This window comes from Rhea americana, unplaced genomic scaffold, assembly GCF_003343005.1.
Source record: "Rhea americana isolate MKP2758 unplaced genomic scaffold, rheAme1 scaffold_614, whole genome shotgun sequence".
In the NCBI taxonomy this organism is placed as follows: domain Eukaryota; kingdom Metazoa; phylum Chordata; class Aves; order Rheiformes; family Rheidae; genus Rhea; species Rhea americana.
In genome coordinates, this window is record NW_028186773.1 from 59230 (window position 1) to 78532 (window position 19303).

The 19303-nt window shown below is 56.6% G+C and overlaps 2 protein-coding genes across 2 annotated transcripts; both read left to right on the top strand.

Annotated features, from left to right (window-relative positions):
* Positions 1-280: 280 nt before the first annotated feature.
* Positions 281-13459, top strand: LOC146587103 (protein-arginine deiminase type-1-like). Its single transcript, XM_085320161.1, has 16 exons — positions 281-489; positions 2927-3101; positions 3576-3645; positions 4991-5052; positions 5850-5967; positions 6622-6747; positions 7804-7979; positions 8156-8259; positions 8642-8765; positions 9363-9470; positions 9692-9843; positions 11061-11205; positions 11631-11724; positions 11805-11884; positions 12732-12857; positions 13111-13459. Exons 1-16 carry the CDS (start codon positions 398-400, stop codon positions 13342-13344), a joined length of 1986 nt encoding a protein of 661 aa, XP_085176287.1. The 5' UTR covers positions 281-397; the 3' UTR covers positions 13345-13459.
* A 962-nt stretch (positions 13460-14421) lies between these two features.
* On the top strand, positions 14422-19298 carry LOC146587104 (protein-arginine deiminase type-3-like; the record flags this gene model as incomplete). The annotated part of the gene is made up of 16 exons (XM_085320164.1): positions 14422-14513; positions 14724-14904; positions 15952-16024; positions 16126-16187; positions 16265-16382; positions 16512-16637; positions 16720-16898; positions 16977-17080; positions 17182-17293; positions 17395-17502; positions 17738-17877; positions 17982-18126; positions 18224-18317; positions 18398-18477; positions 18562-18690; positions 19212-19298. Coding segments are annotated over exons 1-16 (1830 nt in total), but the record flags the coding sequence as incomplete, so codon positions are not given.
* Between the last annotated feature and the right edge of the window lie 5 nt (positions 19299-19303).

The window sequence follows — 19303 nt, forward strand, 5'->3', positions numbered from 1 at the left end:
TAAGGGAGTTCAGAGCAAATTGTTGAGAATTTTTCACCAAAGATCTTGCTGTTACGATCTTGGGGCAGGTTTCAAGCCGAGGTGCAAAGCCAGACCCTGTCTTGCCCTTCCACCCTGTGTCCCCTCCCCGTATGGAAGAGCCCCGGGGCCTGGCTTATCGCCTTCCATCTCCTGAGCGTGCAGCTTCCTGGAGCCGCAGCACGGGATGGTGAAGGTGGAGACGGCAGGATGGTGAAGGTGGAGATGGCAGGGTCTCCGAGTAACCCAGTCATCGAGGGAAGGGAGGAAGGAGGAGTTAAATTCCCCTGCCTTTTAATCCTGTCGTGCTGGTTTACCTACAAAGCAGGGCAGCCAGGCAGCAGCTTCCCTCACATGCATCTGTGGTCCCCGGTGGATCATGCCGCAACGTCAAGTCGTGCAGATGTCCACCAGTCACGCCCGCTATGCCGTCTGCGTGCTGGGCACCGAGGTCGTCCTGGATGTACACCGGTAAGGCTTTTGATATTTGACTACCTGCCATCACCTGCATGGGTTTACGCTGCCTTCCCAGACAGGCTCTGGCTCCAGGAGGCTGAGGAACTTTGAGGAAGCCCAAGAGCATTTTGCATTTCTGCTTCTCATTTGGTATAGGGACAAGCTTCACAGGGGAGAATCAGAGTTGATCGTGGGCCCCGTGTCACCGTTTCAGATTTATATTTGGCCAGTTGATTGGGTGCTCCAGGGATGTGCCCTGAGGTAGTTTGTCCCATGTGTCCTCCATCACTTCTGGGGACAGAGTTTCTTGGAGTGGCCTCCCTGCATGCCCAGAGGAGCAGCRGTAGCTCCTATGAAGTCGAGACATTTAAACATAAAACAACAATGACGGTTTGCAGGTAAAGCCCATGCACACCCCAGCTAAGTGGAATCTATTTCTGGCTGCTAAAGCATTAGGCAACAGCAATTCAAGAAGAGCAACTTGTCCAGAGCTAAACTGGGTTAAAGAACAAATGTGTGGCTAAAGCAGAAAAAATCCTTGAGCCGGCTTTTTATGGGGAACTTAACAAGAAGTGATTTTCTTGCCTAAAATATAGAGGTTGTTTTATTGGGCAGATAGGAGGCTGTATTCAGTCTACTGTTGCATCGTTGCTATTTAGCAAATGATACTTGTAACGATGGTGACTACAGGGCAAATCAGTTGGGAGTGCAAACTAGTCAATGATTTGGTTTGTGTGTTGGAGCAGGGCCAGGACCTGCCGTTGTAGCTAGACTGCCCCCGCCACCCTATGCCATACAAAGGGATTCAAACTGAACCTCCGCTGGCCTTGAACCATTATTATTTTTTCCTCAACCAGAAGAGAATTATTTGCAGTTTTTTTCTGAGCTTGACCTGGAATGRGTTCAGTCCCATTTAAGGGTGCGCTGGGTCTGAGCTCCAAAATGGGCTGGTTTGGCTCCTTGGTAGCAGATCTCAGCTTGCTCAAAGGAGCCGAGAGTTGAGATGAGATGGTGGCTGCTGTTTAAATGTCAGGGCTTAATAATGAAAGTCACTTTGTTACCGCAGAGCAATAGCGGTAGCAAGAGCCCTCTCTGCAGCGGGGAAAACTAGATGGCAGATGGGATGGGGTTCAGTCATGGTTTGGTCCATTTTTGGCCATGAAGATGGAGTGCAGCGGGAATCCTGCTTCCGTGGCCCGGGTGAGGTGAAAGGGCCATCAAATTGGAGCTGGTAGACCCAAGTTGCAGAAGTCCCTCCTTCCCTGGGGTTTCTGCTCCCCACAGGCTTGCTGCATCACTCCAGTTCCCTGGAGAATCAGCCCTGGAACCAAACTTTGAAACAAAATTTGCTGCTTTCAAACAGACTTCGGCCACTTGGACGGGCCAAGCGGCCGTGGCTCTGTGCCGTGGAGACGTGCTAGGAGGGAAGGCGTTCACGTGCCTCACACAGCTCCGATGAGCTCCGCGCGGGCGTCCCCGCTCCTCCAGAATTGCCCAGGAGACACAAGGACTTGGATATAAGAGCGTGCAGTCAATCTGACACTTAGGCTCCTAGGGCGCCAAGTACGAGCGGAGCAATTCCGCAAGTCTGCAGGATGATTTATGATGYTGCAACCATTTAAATTTCAGGGGAGGCAAGGGAGATGACGGATTAATCTCTCCTTACAAGCTGCTGCAGGCACCAGCACTGTCATCCAAAGGGAAATGGGGAATAAATCCCTTCTGTATTTTTCTTGTGGTTAAAATTTACCACCTTGTCCCTTTTTGCGTCCGTAYGGCAAGGCAGGTTACAAATCGCAGACAGGTTGGAGCACTCCTGCTCCCCCGATGGAGGTGCCAGGGATGTAATGAGCATGTAGGCAGCACTTCAAAGGTGAGGGATGTCATCGAGGTGGGGTTTGGGCTCTCCACACTTGCACATGGGCTGGACATTTTGTCTTTTATTCAGGCATCTTTTGATTCAGGGTAGGGGCCAACGGAGGCCTTTGCGGTGGCACGATGAGTCACCCCTGTAGCCGCTGGCCAAGCGTGATCCTCCTCTAAGCCCTGAGTTAAGGRCAGTAGCTTAAGCCTGGGTCCGAGCAGACTAGTCTGCTCTAGCATGAGCCCCCAAGTTTGCAGCACCTTTGGGATACTGAAACCATTGGGAGTTTTTTCTTGTTCTCGTTCAGGGAGATGCTGAAGGTGGGAAGCCTGGACATAGGCAGCTTTACTTAACCATGGATGGACGTGCTGAAGCTCCCTTCCTTCTAGCAGGAACTGTGCTTGCTCAGCACCACCGCAGAGATAATAAATATAAAATTCAGATGAYGCACCTAAACGTGGTTCTCAGTCTATTAAACCCAGTTATTGTTGGATTTAATTCCAGCAAGCCCAATTCAACTACTTTGGTCCACAGAAAACAACAGGAGAGACAGGTCTGTCTGTAACGAAGTGCTGCTTTCTGTTTCAGATCTACTCCCAAAGGTGCTGCATCATTTGAAGTCCATGCCACCTCTGCAGTTACAGTCCATGTCATCCACAACCCCATGACAAAACCCATGAATACTTCCCAATGGCCTCTGGATCGTGATATAGAGGTTGTGGTGACCATTGATGTCACCAGCAGAGCTGTCAATGACAATAAGGTTAGTTGCTTTTTATGTATGGAGGGAGTCTGGAAAAATAACTCGATTTTTCCAGGAAGTGAGGAAGGAGCATGTGCTTGATCATTTCCAGGTAGCACTGATATCAGGCAAGTTTCCATAGAACAAACTCAAACCTGAACAGAAGTATGTAATTGCTGTGTATGAAAAATGAAACTAAAAAAAGAGAAGGAGGTCACATTTTATGACCTAAAAATAAGATATTTGTAGCAAAAGCTGGTGTCGGATACTTCATGCAAGACAATGAAAATACTTTAACCTTTCTTTTTCTGCGCCTGTTTTGCGTTGAAGCAGACACAAATGATTCAGCTTAACCATGATTAACGGGGCATGGCCTTTATGGTCCCACCAACAACTTGAAGCACTGCTGGGTCAACCCAGGGAGTGGAAAGACCTACTCAGCATAGCAGGTTGCAGGACTTGGGAACAAGTAGTGATCTCGTGATGTCTTCACAGGTCAAGATTTCATACTACGGATGGGAAGGAAATGAACTTGCTGTGGCTTGGTTGTATCTCACCTGTGTMGGTGAGTATTTCAGCAACACTTATCTGAAGACAATCTACCCTTACAGATGCCCAAATCTAGTTTTGCTTATTGAACTGGAATGCCTGAGTGCGTAGTACAGGTTTGGGTGTTAGGTCTCCTCCTATCCTGATAAGGAGGAGAGAAATARTTAAGATGTTATTGTGCTGCCTTATATGGCACAAAAACCCTGTGCTATGTCCTCACCCGATGCACGCACCAAGCCAGCCTTTTCTGAACCCTATTTGGTTGRCGGAAGAGAATTCAAATGAGATCATCTCACCTAGCTTTAGACAGTGTAGCCATCTGCAACGTGGCTCACTTCCTCAGCCTCCACCGTAGCTAGTGGAGAGAAATAAGCACCAAAGTGTAGTCRTCAGACCTATTTTAGAAGTTTAGGATGAGATGAATCATTGCCTCGAAATGCCTGTTTTCCTCTGCTGACTACAAAGGGAGTCTAGACAACTAGTCTGGATGCAGAGACTTACAGCAGAGACTTAYATTAATTATGCTAAATTTGGAACTTCTGAAGTGCTCACATGATGGCCAGACCTATTTCCTGAAGCCATGAACATGCTTGTGAAAATTGCACCTGAAGAGGTTGATGGTTTCCCATGTCCCGTTACTGATGGGCTCTACTCTGAGCCATCCCTGGCCACTGCCTTCCGCAGGGTTTTTGGGTTGCAAAGACATGGCTCAGCTCCTCTACGTATGCCTCTCTGCACCGTGAAGAAGGATGCTCTCTTTTTTTGTGCCTGTGTTTTCTGCACACGTTATCTTCCTCCTTCTGTGCCATTTGGATCAGTCCAGCAGGCCAAGAGCTGTCATTCGGATAGGCTTATTACAGATTTACGTAGGCTCAGGAAGTAGTAGTTGGTAAACTTCCTCTTTATTCTAGCAGAAGCCAAAGAGATTTGGGCCAAGGAAGAGCTGTGTAAGAGAAAGTCCTTCTCAAACATTGCATCACCCCTGGTAATTACTKAGGTGTCTGTTTGCCCATGGTGAAAACACTTGTTCATGCCTCCACCCCACTTCACCTTTGCTCACCAAAAAAAATCACCACCGTCAATCTGAAATCAGTGAAAACACAGAAGTGGATATGCCTCTGCTAGGGAAATCAATATGGGAGAAGAAAGCTGGAGACCAAAGAGGGAAAACCAACCAAAAAGTGGTCAGATTGGCTTTTAGAGAAGGGTCCTGTTCAGGTTTTGGGCTTGTCTGTGGTGGTGCAGGTGGGGTTGGTGTTGGCTGACTCACGGCTAGTGCTCGGGGTGAGTCCAAAGCAGCGCCGTCTGCAGAAAGCTCGGTCTCTTGCCAGTGGCTGCCTTCTCTCTCTGTGATGTTTCAGACGTGTCCCTGGATGTTGATTTGAGCCGTAACGGCAGAGTGAAGAGCAAAGGAAAGGACAAGGTAATGAGAAGCACTTTGTGATTTTATGCGATGTAGAGTTTATGAAGGGTAAATGCAGGGTGCATCCACTTAAAGTCTCTTTCTTGACAATCTCCAGGAGGAGGGACTTGGGTGGTGTTAGCATTTCCCTGGTGTCTGAATTAGAATTTGCTGCACTATTTTCCCTTAACCTACTAATCCAGGAGGAAAGACTTTCTTATTCTCTGTGCCAAAGTCTCCTGGCTCTCAAGTCCTGCCCCAAGGATGCTGGAAAGAAGCAGCCATGTAGGAGAAAAGACTTTTCTTTTCTTCTTTTTTTTTTTTAAAGTGAAACGTGCCACTAAATGAGTCAATCATAGGTTTTGCAAACAGCAYGAGATTTACCCCTTTGGCCATGGATCTGCATATGCCCAAGCATTTACGCCTGTGCAATTAGCTACAGCACAATCAACAGCACAAATTGTATATCAAGATCAGATGCATTTCTAGAAATGGCATATTCTTGTTCAAATGAGGGCTTGCAGATAGACTCTAAACTGTTAGAAGACAACATCTGTTTGCAATAGCCCATGCTGGCCCTGCTAGAAGCTGTAGTTTTCATGTGGGTTGAGAGGTTAAGAAATCTAGTGGGTTAAAAGCATCACTGCCCTCTCTGAGCCAGGGCTGATTGCATGTTACTTAACTCCTGTTGTGGGTATCTCCCCCAAGCGTGGACGTGGCCTTGGGGTTTCCTCCAGCCAGGATGTTGCTGGGAGGAGGACAGGAGGGAGGAAATTTTGTGGTTTTTCTCCCATCTCCTTTCGGTACTTCTTCTCCAGGCAAAATGGACGTGGGGCCCAGATGGGCAAGGCGCCGTGCTGCTGGTGAACTGCGACAGGGACAGCCCCAGCTCCGTGGGGATGGACAACAGTTGCAYGGAGACGCGGACCAGCGCAGGTATGCCGTGGCATACCCCAGGGTCAGCCTGTAGGATGACATGTCTTCCTGGCCAGGTACACACGTGCCCCTGTAACAGGCCCAAAGCACATAATCCAAGGTGACTCCTTATATGCAGCACCCAGGGGGGTCCAAAGGTCTTCGTCTRTTTTTCTTTTTGTGTGCCTGTGACGCCTCTGTTCCTCTCCTTTCCCATGATAAGCTGTGCTTGGGCATGTTTCTCATGTCTGGTGATGGTGATACTGCCTGCAAAGATGACATGCCGCTAACCTATGGAGTTAGGTGCTGCTGGTTAGGAGAATGGGTGCTGCTTTCATGCTGTCATCTCAACAGCAGCTCCCTTTTCTAACCTRCTTCCCCATCACAACAGAAGTGGGCTCTTCCCCTGAGCAGAATCACCTCCCCCTGTCTCTTCAAAGTACCTTTGCCATCACTTCTGTTCCCTTCCCAAAGCATGGGCATGCTAGTTTCCTCCTCTCAGACATCTCTATAGAACCAGTGCTAGCAGCATGTGTGATCGCAGGAGGTATGTCCTATAAATCTATAGGTGAACAAAGTCTGGGCAGAGGATGCCAGTAGCTACAGTCAGTGCTTGAGGCTGAAAACCTCCCCAGGTCCCTGCAGTGAGACTCCTGTCTGTCTCTTTTCTTGTAGACCTTCAAGATATGTCTGTTATGATCCTGAGGACTCAAGGCCCCAGCKCTGTCTTTGCTGACTATCAGTTGGTCCTTCATGTCCCCGAGTCRGATGCCGACAAAGTGAGAGTTTTCCATGCTATTCGTGAGTACTCTTCCATTCCTTCCCAGATCTTTGTGCAGTCCTATCGTCTCCCTGTAGGACCCTGAGGTGGGTGAATCCTTCTAAAAAGTAGTTCTCTATGGTTAGAGATCGAGCGCCTCTGATTTCTGGAAATGCTTGTTTATCTCAAAAGCTCCTCTGCTCTTTCTTGTTCTGGCTGTTTAGAAGACCGAGTTATGAGAAACTCGGAGGCTGCTTAGGGAAAAGTAATAAAGAATGCTTTGTTCAGTGTGACTGCTGAAATTTCAAAGGCAAGGCTTGTGTCTCATGCTAGTCTTTCCCAGTGAAGAGCAGGCTTTGAGGGTACAGGCTCTGCATACACCAGACAGGTCTAAAAAYGCTTATGTCTTCCTGTCCTTAAAATAATGAGCCGAGGATTGGCGACTACCTATTGCTGCCACATGAGTGTAGATACATAGGCAGGATTTTCCAATGGAGGAAGCTTGGGAAGCTCCAGATGAGGATGACATAAGGAGGAAACTGGTGTCACTCACGTGAGAGGATAAGAGAGGGCCAGACCCACAGCAGAACAGTGCCTAGTCGCCTGGCGAAGGAGGGTTTCCACCTCGGCACAACACTGCACGCACATACACGTGCACCCAGACATGCACGCCTGGTCACATGGGCATGGCTCCAGCGCTGCAGGAATGGTGGGGTCTAGCAAGAYTCAGGGTTGCTAACCCACATGCTGCTTCTGGCACCCGCTCGCTGATTAGCATTGGGTATGACACAGCGATCAGAGCAGCCCATCTTGTTGGGCTGCACACATTGCCCTTTGATCACCCCAGTAACTGAATACCTATGTTCCCCACTGAAATTCAAGTCAGGTAACCCAAATATATCATTAGATGCTTGACCTTAGGGTACAGAGYCCTCTTTGTGCAAGAAAGACCAAGTCTGTTCCCTAGGGAAGAGGAGGCACACCCTCTCCTGGCCAAACCATGCTGGCCCCAACCACCTCCTCTCTGTTGCCTCTTTCCATCCCCATGGATGAGCTGGTCACCTCACGCTGTGCTGGATATTTTGTTGTCTCTCCAGGTCGTGACTCACGCCTCCAGTATAAACCTGTATTGGGTCCGAATAAGCTGTCCTATGTGCTAGACCACATTAGCAGAGGAGACAGTACTTTCTACGTGGAAGGACTTTCTTTCCCAGATGCTGACTTCTCTGGGCTGGTTTACTTCAGCGTCAGCTTGCTGGAGGTCACTGATAAGGTATGAGGGACTCGTGGACCATGGCTGTGTGGGCAGACAGATGTTTGCTCACACTGCAGTGGCAAGGGTTGGCGTCCCTCCATCTCGTGCCTTCCCAGAGCACGTCCTGCTCCTGTCCCCTGCAAAGCTGGCAATAGGATTTTCACTGCGACTCATGGGTGTTTCGCCTCTTGCAGTATTCACCGAGCACCCCGATTTTCACTGATACAGTGGTTTTCCGTGTGGCACCCTGGATAATGACCCCAAACACCCAGCAGCCTGTGGAGGTTTTTGTCTGCAGGTAGGAGGGACATGACTGAAGACCAGAGCATCACTCTACCTCTCTTGGGAGAGAGAGACTCTCCCAGGAGGAGCTTTCAACCCTTTCTTACTACATATCAGCTATGGGGCAAGCTATGCTTTAGGTGTGCAGTGCAGGAGCCCCAGTATATTAGTAGGGACCCAGGCTGGCACTGTTGCACTCATTGCAACCCCGGAGAGAAAGGATGGAGGCTCTGTTTGGCCCTGATGCCATGGAGCTCGAGCCTCTCCAAAGGTAACCTCATGGGTGACAGTTACCTAGCGCACAGTGAGAAATAGGCTGYGTGTGCAGGCAGTGGGGGCACTTCTCATGAGCCCTTGGGCTCCCTGCTCCCAGTCTGTACTCCGTGCTCTCCCCGCAGCATTGAGGAGGGCATAAACTCCAACGACGTCTTTCTGGAGGGTCTCCAAGTCCTGCTGAGGAAAGCCAACTGCAAGCTGACCATCTGCTCAGAGGTTGAAAGCCGGAGTGACCGCTGGATCCAGGTCCTAAATCAATACAAGTAACGCTTGGCTCTTTCATGGCACTTCTTACACGCTCCGAGGCTCTCACAGGGATGGTAGGGTATTCTCTCCGTTACTAACACCCCTGAGAGGTATTAGCTGCATTGCTCAGTGGGAAGCACCTAGATACTCAGAGGTGAACCTCACGACCACGAACTAAAACTAAAATTCTACAGGCAACAGCAGCTCAGACAGCGATGTTGCCTAAGAACCTTGTAGCTCTGCAATAGGGACCCGCACACGCTGGGTAGGGGGGCTGTTTGCTCCCTGAGGCATGCCCGAGTTGTACCATCCCTGTGCCCTTCTCCTGGGACACTGCGGCCACAGGCTTTCTGCTCTGGGGCAGCCTGGCTCTACCAGCACTGCGTCAGCTGGGGTGACAGCCGCCAGTCCCCCTGCCTCCGTGGGTGGAGAGCTGCTTCCCTTTGGGTTAGGGCAACAGGAAGGTTTTCTCAGGTTTGCCTGGTTTCCTGCTCCACCCTCACCACTTGCTTTGCCTGTCTCGTGCGCACCTCCTGCCCAGTGCCCGAGATCACTATCACCAAAAGAGGATCCTTCCTCCTCCTCTTCCCCCACCAGGACGAGCTGGAGTTTGGCTACGTGGAAGCACCTCACAAGACGTTCCCTGTGGTCTTCGACTCACCCAGAAACAGAGGCCTGAGGGACTTTGCTTTTAGAAAGATCCTGGTGTGTAAGATCTCCTCCAGCACGAAGCTGACTCCCTTCTCCCTGGGCCCCCCCGAGTGCTCCCCCATGAGCTTACTGGGCTCTTGGCTCCAGGGAAAACCCCCATCGCAGGACCTCCTATGTGACACCTGGTGTRGGGATGGGCCTGTGGGGCTGCCCACAGGCAGAGCCAGGCAGGTGGAGGTCTCACTGCACACCTTCGCTGTTCCCCTCTTTCTCAGGGCCCCGATTTTGGCTACGTGACCCGAGAGCCCCCTGGAAAAAACACTTCGAGCCTTGACTCTTTCGGGAACCTTGACGTGAGCCCGCCGGTGACTGTGCAAGGGAAGGAGTACCCCTTAGGAAGGATCCTCATTGGGAGCACCCTTCCTTGGTGAGAAGGAGGCGTGACAGCCCAGCTTGATCCAGCCCTCATCTCGGTGGGATGGGACACATWAAAGCTGGACACAGGAAAGTGTTCCCAGGGGGATGAGGGAGGGCTGCAGGGAGATGCAGAGAGATCTCAGAGACCTTGCTAGTTCAGCTGGTGGAAGCCCTGTCTCACTGCTGGAGGAGAGTGGCGGGGGGGGATTTGTTTCAGTTGCATCTGAGCTTCAGTTGAGCCTGGGGACCTCGTGCCCTCTTGCCTAACCCCCGAGGACAGCAGAGGACATTAGTCACATTAATAACGCCTGGGTTTTGGTGTGGCCAGAGGACACAGATCAGGTTTCTGAGACCTGACCCCACATTCCCATCTCCTCGCAATCCTCTTTGCAAGAGCTGCTCAGCTGCCGGAGATCAGCTTTAACGYGCGAGCCGGCTTCCCTCTTCCCGTGCCCCCCAGGAAACGCTACGTGCCGCCGCGCTTATGTTTTCCCTCTCCTGGACTTTTTGTGCCAATGCTTTTGCTCTGCTCCTTGTGGTGCCCGAAGCACCCAGGCTATTGAAYCTTCTGCCATTAAAAAAAAAGGTTRAGGTAGGTGGCAAAAGGGTAAAATCCCAAATAACTGGAAATCGTTTTGCTCTGCCCGCGGCAGCAGCTCTGGGCAGCCGGTGCTAGGCAGTTCAGCTGGAGCGGGAGCCCAGATCCTCCGCAAAGGAGGCTCTTCTCCGAGATAAACAACCGAGCGATCTGCCGGGAGCGAATCCGGCAGGGATGTTACCCRGGATGTCCAAGCCGCCGCGGTGGCGCGGAGATGGCAAGCAGCGCGATGCCCATCTCGGCGCTAGCGCCGGCAGAGGATGGGGCATCAGGACTCCTGGGTCCCTGCCTGGGACATTAGGTAGCTTGTTTGCCGTGGCAAGTAAATTTACTTTTCCCAGACTCCCAAGAATCATAGTTATCTCTTATTGAAGAATGTTATGAAGTCCAATTAATGAAGTCCAATTAATGAAGTCTAATGAAGTCTAATTAATGGGGTCAGCCAGGCTGAGGTGGGACGTTGAAATCGGTGCGAGCGGCAGGCGGGACGGGAGCTCCCCGTTGCAAGGAGACGCTGCGGGGACAACCCACTTGATGCTGCACCGGTGGGAAATGCTCAAATGCAGACCGGTGCCTAACTGCTTCGCACCCCGATCCCTTCGCGTGTGCTGCTTTCTCCTGCTTCCCAGGGCCTCCGGCCGACGGATGTCAAAGGTAGTGAGAGATTTCCTCTACGCCCAGAAAGTGCAGGCGCCCCTGGAAGTCTACTCGGAGTGGCTGAGCGTGGGCCACGTGGACGAATTCCTGACGTTTGTCCCAGCTAATGATAGGAAGGTACCGTCCGCYGCTACCTCTCCTTCCCTGCGGCGATCGCTGCTCCTGCAGGGGGAAGAACCCTCTTTTGCAAATGCAAAAAGCCCTTTGTGGGAGTTGGTGGGGGAAAAAAACACGTCCTGTTGGATTACAGGGAAGCTGGGGCACCATGAAAAGGCACAAGTGGCTCCACATCACGCAGCGGTGGGRCCAGTTACTAAATTCGCTTTCTTCTGGTGCTGTTCTCCAGGAAACATCTAGTCTCTTGGAAACAACCTGTGCAGCTTGCAACTCGTGGGGTTGGGTTTGCGGCTGACAGGCACCGTGGCACCGGGGTGTCTTGCCTAAGCTGGAGCCGCTTGAAGGGCCGGTGTCACGAAATAATACCTGTATCATATCCAAGCCAACACGGCCAAGCTTTAATCATCTCGACTCTCTCCCTATAGGGTTTCCGGCTCCTCTTGGCCAGTCCCAACACCTGTTACAAGCTCTTCAAGGAGAAGCAAAAGCAGGGTTATGGYGATGCCACCCAGCTCATTGGTAAGAAGCCTGGTGAGGGCGTCCTCCAGGACCGGTGGGGGCCGCCGAGGTCCCTCACCGCCCCATTGCTCCCCATGCAGGGCTGAAGGACGTGGAGCGGATAACCATCGACAAGCTCCTGGCAGATGAGAAGCTGAAGAACGACAACAAGCACGCGCAGGTGGGTGCCAGGGAAGCTGTGAAGCGCCGGGCAGCGCCAACAAATCTGTTATCGCCGCTGCCTCCCCCATAGGAAGGCAACGGGCTGAGCGTGGGGGCAGATGCCCCTGGGTCAAGGCTCTGTGGCATCCAGGCATGGAGATCTGGAGGTTGTTAGCTTTAGCTGGAAGGAGGACTCGCAACACTTTAAGCTAAGATCAGACTACCTTCAAAAATGTGTCCTAGCAGATCCCGTGGCAACAGCCGCCTTCAGAAACATGCTCCTTTTCAAAGCCCGACTCTATTTGCTCCATCAACGCTCTCCCTGCAAAATCTCTTCAGCTTGTGCATTGCAACCAGATGACTGGCTCAGGGATCATTTTTAATGAAACAGATAATTATCCCAGGGAATGGAGTGAGCAAACCTGCYGAGAATAGCGTTGGCATGTGCCGGCCGAAGGCATGTGTGCGAAGGAGAGCAGTTACAAGGGGACCAGGCGYCGCATGGGACGAGCTCATCCAAGCCCACGTGGGTCCTGGCTTGAATCAYATTGGGAGATGCCCTAAGCGACTCCAGAGGCACAAAAACTCAAAGGGAAGAGGGCACTCAGGTTGTGGGTTCAGGAGGTGGCCCGAAGGCTCTGCTCTTCAGAGCCATGTGTAGCCAAAAGGGATGGGACAGGCGTGGGATTAGGGAGGCCAGACTGGCCAGGGWTTGCAGGTAAAGGCTTCGGTCCTACGTTCGGTCTGGAAGAAGATCCTAACCTGGCCCATGTCTGACCAGGAGCAGAGCGTAGGGCCTGAGCGTGGAAGAAGGGGCACCTCTGCCGTGCACCCTTCTCCCCACGCACCTCCCTCCTCCTCCCCAGCGCTGCATCGACTGGAACCGAGACCTCCTCAAGAAGGAGCTGGGGCTGAGCGAGCATGACATCATCGACATCCCTCAGCTCTTCGTGCTCAAGGAGTCCCGAGCGGACGCCCTCTTCCCGGACATGGTGAGGGCCTGACGGAGGTGGTCGTGTTCCTCTCTGTGCCAAGGCTGCATCTCTGGTAGACCCTTTCCCTCCCCTTGGCTTTCTCTCCTCCATCCTCTCTCTCTCCATCTGTCCCACGTTGCTCCTTGGGGCCTCTTGATGGCCCAACAGCRCAGCCAAGGGGAAACAGAGTCCGGGTGGCTTCCTGCTGTGTAGCGAAAGCCTTTGGCTCTTCCTCACTGCACATTTCACAGCCTCTCTTGTCCCACCACAGGTGAACATGCTGGTGCTGGGCAGGCACCTGGGCATCCCCAAGCCCTTCGGACCGGTCATCGGTGGCCGGTGCTGCCTGGAGGAGAAGGTCCGCTCGCTGCTGGAGCCCCTGGGGCTCACCTGCACCTTCATCAATGACTACTACTCGTACCATGTGCTCTCCGGAGACATCCACTGCGGCACCAACGTGCGCCGCCGGCCCTTCTCCTTCAAGTGGTGGCACATGGTGCCCTGAGGAGCCCAGGGTGGGGGGTTTGGGCCCGCTCCTCTTTCCAAAACAGAGAACCAAGCATGAAATTAGGTTGAAAATTGTCCAGCTAAGTGGTTTCAGCAATAAAGCGGCCCTTGACTCCGCTGGCATTGAGGGAGCAGCTCTTCCTTGCGTGCGGTCCTGTCCGGCTCTGGTCCTCCCCCCTAGGCCGGCAGGAAACCGCCCGAAAATGAGTGCCTCCTTTGGCGCCGAGAGCCGGGCAAGGGTTACCCGATAGCCGTGTGCCGCCGGGGCAAGCTCTCGCGGGGCTCTGCCCCCGCGCCGGGGGGCTGACGCCCCTGCACGGCATGGGAAACTCTCACGGCGTTCATGCYGGCCGAAGCGGAGAGAGGCACCGGCTACAGGTTTCTCACCTAAAAAGGCGTCGGGGCAAAGCAAAAGCATCCCGGACAACTGGCAGCGGATTTAAGGCCGTGCCCGTAGGCGTGAGGGCTGTGCCGGAGAATTTGGGTTCAGAAGTTAAAAAAAAAAAAAAAAGGGGGGGGTCACGTACTCCGGTTTGGAGGGATGGTCTGGGAAGCAAGACGCAGCCGCCCCCAGAAGCTGGGAAGATAACGCGGAGCCCCGCGGGATGTAGTTGCCCCGTGGGTAYGTCTTCGCCGGGTTTTCCCCTCCCTTCTCGCGCTTGGGTGCCGGGGAGAAGTCGCAGCGTTCGTGGCACGCGCCGCGCCGCGAGTTGGTGGGGGACAGGTGCATCCGCAATTGCGGCTCCTACGCCAGAAAGATTTTTTTAATTAAAACAGGGGCAGGCGAAGGCCTCGAAAAGACAGAGGGGACCCGACCGATTCGGCGAAGAAATAAATAAATAAGCAAAAGGCGACTAAGTGCGGGGGGTGGGTGGGGGGGGAGAAATAAATAAGGGTGGCTGGCGAGAGCAGCCAGTGCTTTTCCCGCGGGGACGATCCGCGGCCGGGCAGCGAGCCCGGAGGTGGGATCAAGGCCGGGCTCCGGCTAATCCCTTCCCCGCGCCCCCGTGGTGCGGGGGGTGGGGGGGGTTATAATCCGCCCGCGGGGCCGGGCGCCGCGGCACTCAGCGCCGGCATGGCCCAGCAGCGCCTCGTGCAGCTCTCGGCGCAGCGCCCCACCAGCACCGTCTGCGCGCTGGGCACCGAGCTCTGCGTCGACGTCGGCGGGTAAGGACCAAACCTCAGCGCTTGCTGGCTTGCAAAAGGGCTGTTTTACAGACAGCTGCTAAATAGGAGGAAAAAAAAAAACGCTTTTCCCGGGTTTTTATCCCCCTCCGCCGGTGTTTTCCTGCATGCAAGCCGCTGCCCCCCTCCAGCACCCAGGGCTTCGCTAAACCCGCCGCTAAACCCGTCCATCGCCTTTGGTTTCCGGCGCAGGGCAGCGCCCAAGGATGCCGCCTGCTTCCACGCCCAGGGCACCGCCGGCGTGAAGCTCTACGTGGTGCAYGGCGTGCAGACCGTGAAGCTGCCGTCGAGCGTGTCCCGCTGGCCCCTGGGCGCCGGCGTGGAGCTGCTGGTGGCGGCGGAGGAGCTCAGCAAGGATGTCGGCGACGAGAAGGTGGGCGTCCCCGGCCCCTGCCGCCCACAGCATTGCTGTGATGGGCTCCGTTCCCGTGCTGGGGCTCCGTTCCCACGTTGGGGCTCCATTCCCAGATCAGGGCTCCATTCTCACATTGGGGCTCCGTTCCCACTTTGGGGCTCCGTTCCCACTTTGGGGCTCCATTCCCACGTTAGGGCTCCATTCCCACACTGGGGATCCATTCCCAGATCAGGGCTCCATTCTCACATTGGGGCTCCGTTCCCGCACTGGGGCTCAGTTCCCACTCTGGGGCTCCGTTCTCATGTTGGGGCTCCGTTCCCGCGTTGGGGCTCCATTCCCACAGTGGGGCTCCATTCCCAGATCAGGGCTTGGCTCCCAGATCAGGGCTCCGTTCCCGCGTTGGGGCTCCGTTCCCAGATCAGGGCTCCGCTCCCGCACTGGGGCTCCTTTCCCATGTTGGGGCTCCGTTCCCACACTGGAGATCCATTCCCGTGTTGGGGCTCCATTCCCGCACTGGGGCTCCGTTCCCGCATTGGGGCTTGGTTCCCACTCTGGGGATCCGTTCCCGCATTGGGTCTCTATTCCTGCACTGGGGCTCCGTTCCCAAATCAGGGCTTGGCTCCCAGATCAGGGCTCCGCTCCCGCACTGGGGCTCCGTTCCCATGTTGGGGCTCCGCTCCCGCACTGGGGCTCCGTTCCCACGTCGGGGCTCCGTTCCCACACTGGGGCTCCGTTCCCGCGTTGGGGCTTGGTTCCCACTCTGGGGATCCGTTCCCGCATTGGGTCTCTATTCCTGCACTGGGGCTCCATTCCCAAATCAGGGCTTGGCTCCCAGATCAGGGCTCCGTTCCCGTGCTGGGGCTCCATTCCTGCGTTGGGGCTCCGTTCCCAGATCAGGGCTCTGCTCCCACCCTGGGGCTCCGTTCCCATGTCAGGGCTCCATTCCCGCGTTGGGGCTCCGTTCCCAGATCAGGGCTCTGCTCCCACCCTGGGGCTCCGTTCCCAGATCAGGGCTCCGTTCCCACGGCGGGCGCTGGCGCTCCCAGCGTGGCATCTCCCTCGCAGGTCCGCGTCTCCTACTTCGGGGCGGGCGGCGGGGTGCCCGTGGGCCGAGCCGTGCTCTACATCACCTGCGTGGGTAAGCAGCGCCCGCCCCGTGCCTGGCGTTCCCTGGGGTGCCCGTGGGTGCCCCACCGCCTCCATCCCTCCATCATCCCTCCATCATCCCTCCACGCCTAGACGTCTCCCTGGACGCCGACGGGAGCCGCAGCGGGGTGGTGAGCAAGACGCTGGTGGACAAGGTATGGAGGCGGGCGGGCGCCGGGACACCGGAGCCGCTGCCAGGCGCCCGCGCCCCACCTCCCTGCCCCCTCCGCAGCGCGCCTGGACCTGGGGGCCCGAGGGCCACGGAGCCATCCTGCTGGTCAACTGCGGCCACCAGCAGCCCGCGCCCGGCCCGGGGGAGAGCCGCCAGCCTGCCGGGCGCACCTACCGGGGTACCCGCMGCCTCACCGCCCGGCGTCCCTCCCCTGCTTTCCCTGCGTGGATTTTATTTTAATTTTGTTCTTTTTTTTGGGGGGGGCTCCTTGTTTCCGCCCCCACCCCCGGCCCCGTCGCACCGCCAGAGCTGAAGGAGGCGTCGCAGGTGGTGCTGCGCGCGCGAGGGCCCCGCGCCGTCTTCGCCGGCCACCGGCTCGTCCTGCACGTGAGCTTCGGCGACGCCGACAAACTCGGCGTTTTCCACGGCGCCAGTGAGTCATGGGGGCACGATTCGTGGGGTGACAGGTGGGGGGCAGCCTCGGCCCCCGCCGACCCCTCTTCCCCGAACCGCAGACAGCGTCTCGCCGGAGGAGTACAAGCACGTCCTGGGCGGCGAGAAGCTCTCCTACGCCGTGAAGCCCAGCCGGCACCAGGAGGAGAACGTCTTCTACGTGGAAGGGCTCCGCTTCCCGGACGTCGGCTTTGCCGGGCTGCTCTCCTTGCACGCCACGCTCCTGGAGAGCCCGGAGCAGGTACCGCCGGTGCCGGCCGGCGTTGGCTCCCGCACCTGCGCCCGCCGCGGCGCCCACGCCGTCGCTCCTCCTCGCCAGGGCCTGCCGGAGACGCCCGTCTACACGGACACGGTGGTTTTCCGCGTGGCGCCTTGGATCGCGACGCCCAACACGCTGGCGCCCGTCGAGCTCTACGTGGGCAGGTGGGTGCCGGCGCGGCGGGGCACCTGTCCACCCCGAGGACGGAGGGTCCCACCGCAGCCTCTCACCACCGCCCCCCCTCCCCTGGGGCTTTGGCTTCCAGCGTGGCCACCAACCAGGACTTCGTGGCTGCCGTGAGCGCCCTGGCTGAGCGAGCCGGCTGCCCCGTCACCGTCTGCCCGCCGGCGGAGAACCGCCGCGACCGCTGGAGCCAGGTGGGTGCCAGCCTCGGGGAACCACCTCCCGCCCCGCTGCTGGCCCTGCGCCGAGCTCTGCAGCAGGGTTTTTTTTTTTTTTTCCCCACCCACCCATCCAGGACGAGATGGAGTTCGGCTACGTGCAAGCTCCCCATAAGACGTTGCCCGTGGTCTTCGACTCGCCCCGCGGCCGGGGGCTCGAGGACTTCCCCGCCGAGCGCATCCTGGTAGCCGAGCTTCCGCACGGCGGAGGCGGCCGGTCGCTCTTAAAATATGTAACGGGGGGTGGCGGGGGCAGCCGGGAACGCCGTAGCGCCGGGCTCGGAGTGGGATGGACGAGGGCTTGCGGTGCCGGCGTCCCTCAGGGTGGAGGGGGGAGGGTTTCCGAATGGCACCTGCCGCTTTCTCTGTGCCCCCTCCCCATCCTCCTCCTCCTCCTCCCGGCTCCACCGGCCGGCAAAGGGCCCCGACGTTGGCTACGTGGCCCGGGAAGGCGTCTCCGAGCTCGACTCCTTCGGGAACCTGGAGGTGAGCCCGCCCGTGAAAGCGCGGGGCAAGGAGTTCCCGCTGGGACGCGTCCTGGTGGGCAGCAGCTTCCCCAGGTGAGCGGCGGGCCGGCCGCGCTCCTTCGGCCCCCCCCTCCCGCCTCCTCCTCTTCCTCACCCCTCCCCTCACCCCCAATCCGATCCGCCCGCCATCCCGAAAGGTTCGGCGGCCGGAGGATGGTGAAGGCCGTCAGGGACTTCGTGATGGCCCAGGAGGTGCAGGCGCCCGTGGAGCTCTTCTCCGACTGGCTCGCCCTTGGCCACGTCAATGAGTTCCTCACCTTCGTCCCAGCTCCCGACCGGCAGGTGACCGTCCCCTCCGCCGTATTTTGGGTTTTCYGAGGGCGATTTGCCGGCACGGACCTTCTCGGCCGTGTCCCTCCATCCTCCCCGCCCCCCGCAGGGTTTCCGGCTGCTCTTGGCCAGCCCCAGCGCCTGCTACCGCCTGCTCAAGGAGAAGCGGGACGAGGGCTACGGCAAGGTGGTCGCGTTCGAGGGTAAGGCGGGCGCCCCGGTGGCGGCCCTGGCGCTGGCAGCAGGAGCGAAGCCAGCGGCCGGTTCTTTCCCACCGCCGCAGGGCTGAAGGGGGTCCCCAAGGCCACCGTCGAGGAGCTGCTGGCCGACGAGGCGCTGCGGCAGTACAACGCCTTCGCCCAGGTGAGCCCGGTGAGGGGACTGCCRCCGCCGCCGTCTCCGGGGACCTCCCACCCCCCCTCACCGGCGGCCTCCCCGCTCCGGCAGAGCTGCATCAGCTGGAACAGGGACATCCTCAAGAGGGAGCTGGGCCTCGGTGAGGCCGACATCGTGGACGTGCCACAGCTCTACATGGATGGTGGAGACATCGGTGCCAGGGCCTTCTTCCCTGCCATGGTGAGGTGTGGTGGTGGCATGGTGATGGTGGCAGCATGATCATGGTGGCGGTGGTGGTAGTAGCATGGTGGTAGTGGCGTGGTGGTGGTGGTGGCGGCAGCATAGTGGTGGTGGTGGGACTGGCATGATCTACCACGATGGTGGCAACATAGTGGAGATGGTGGTGGTGGCAGCATAGTGGTGGTGGTGGGACTGGCATGGTGGTGGTGACATGATGGTGGCAGCATGGTGCTAGTGGTGTGGTGGCAGCATGGTGCTAGTGGCGTGGTGGTGATACTAGCATGATGGTGGTGGTGGTACTAGCATGGTGGTGATGGTGGCTTGATGATGGTGGTGGTGGTAGTGGCAGCATAGTGGTGGTACTAGCATGATGCTGGTGGTGATGGTGGCATGGTGGTGGTGGCGGCAGCAACATAGTGGTGGTGGTGGTACTAGCACGGTGGCGTGGTGGTGRCATGGTGGTGRTGACGGTGGTGGTGGCATGGTGGCCCAGCACCCATGGGCATCCGGCACTGCCGCAGGTGAACATGCTGGTGCTGGGCAAGCACTTGGGCATCCCCAAGCCCTTCGGACCGGTCATCGGTGGCCGGTGCTGCCTGGAGGAGAAGGTCCG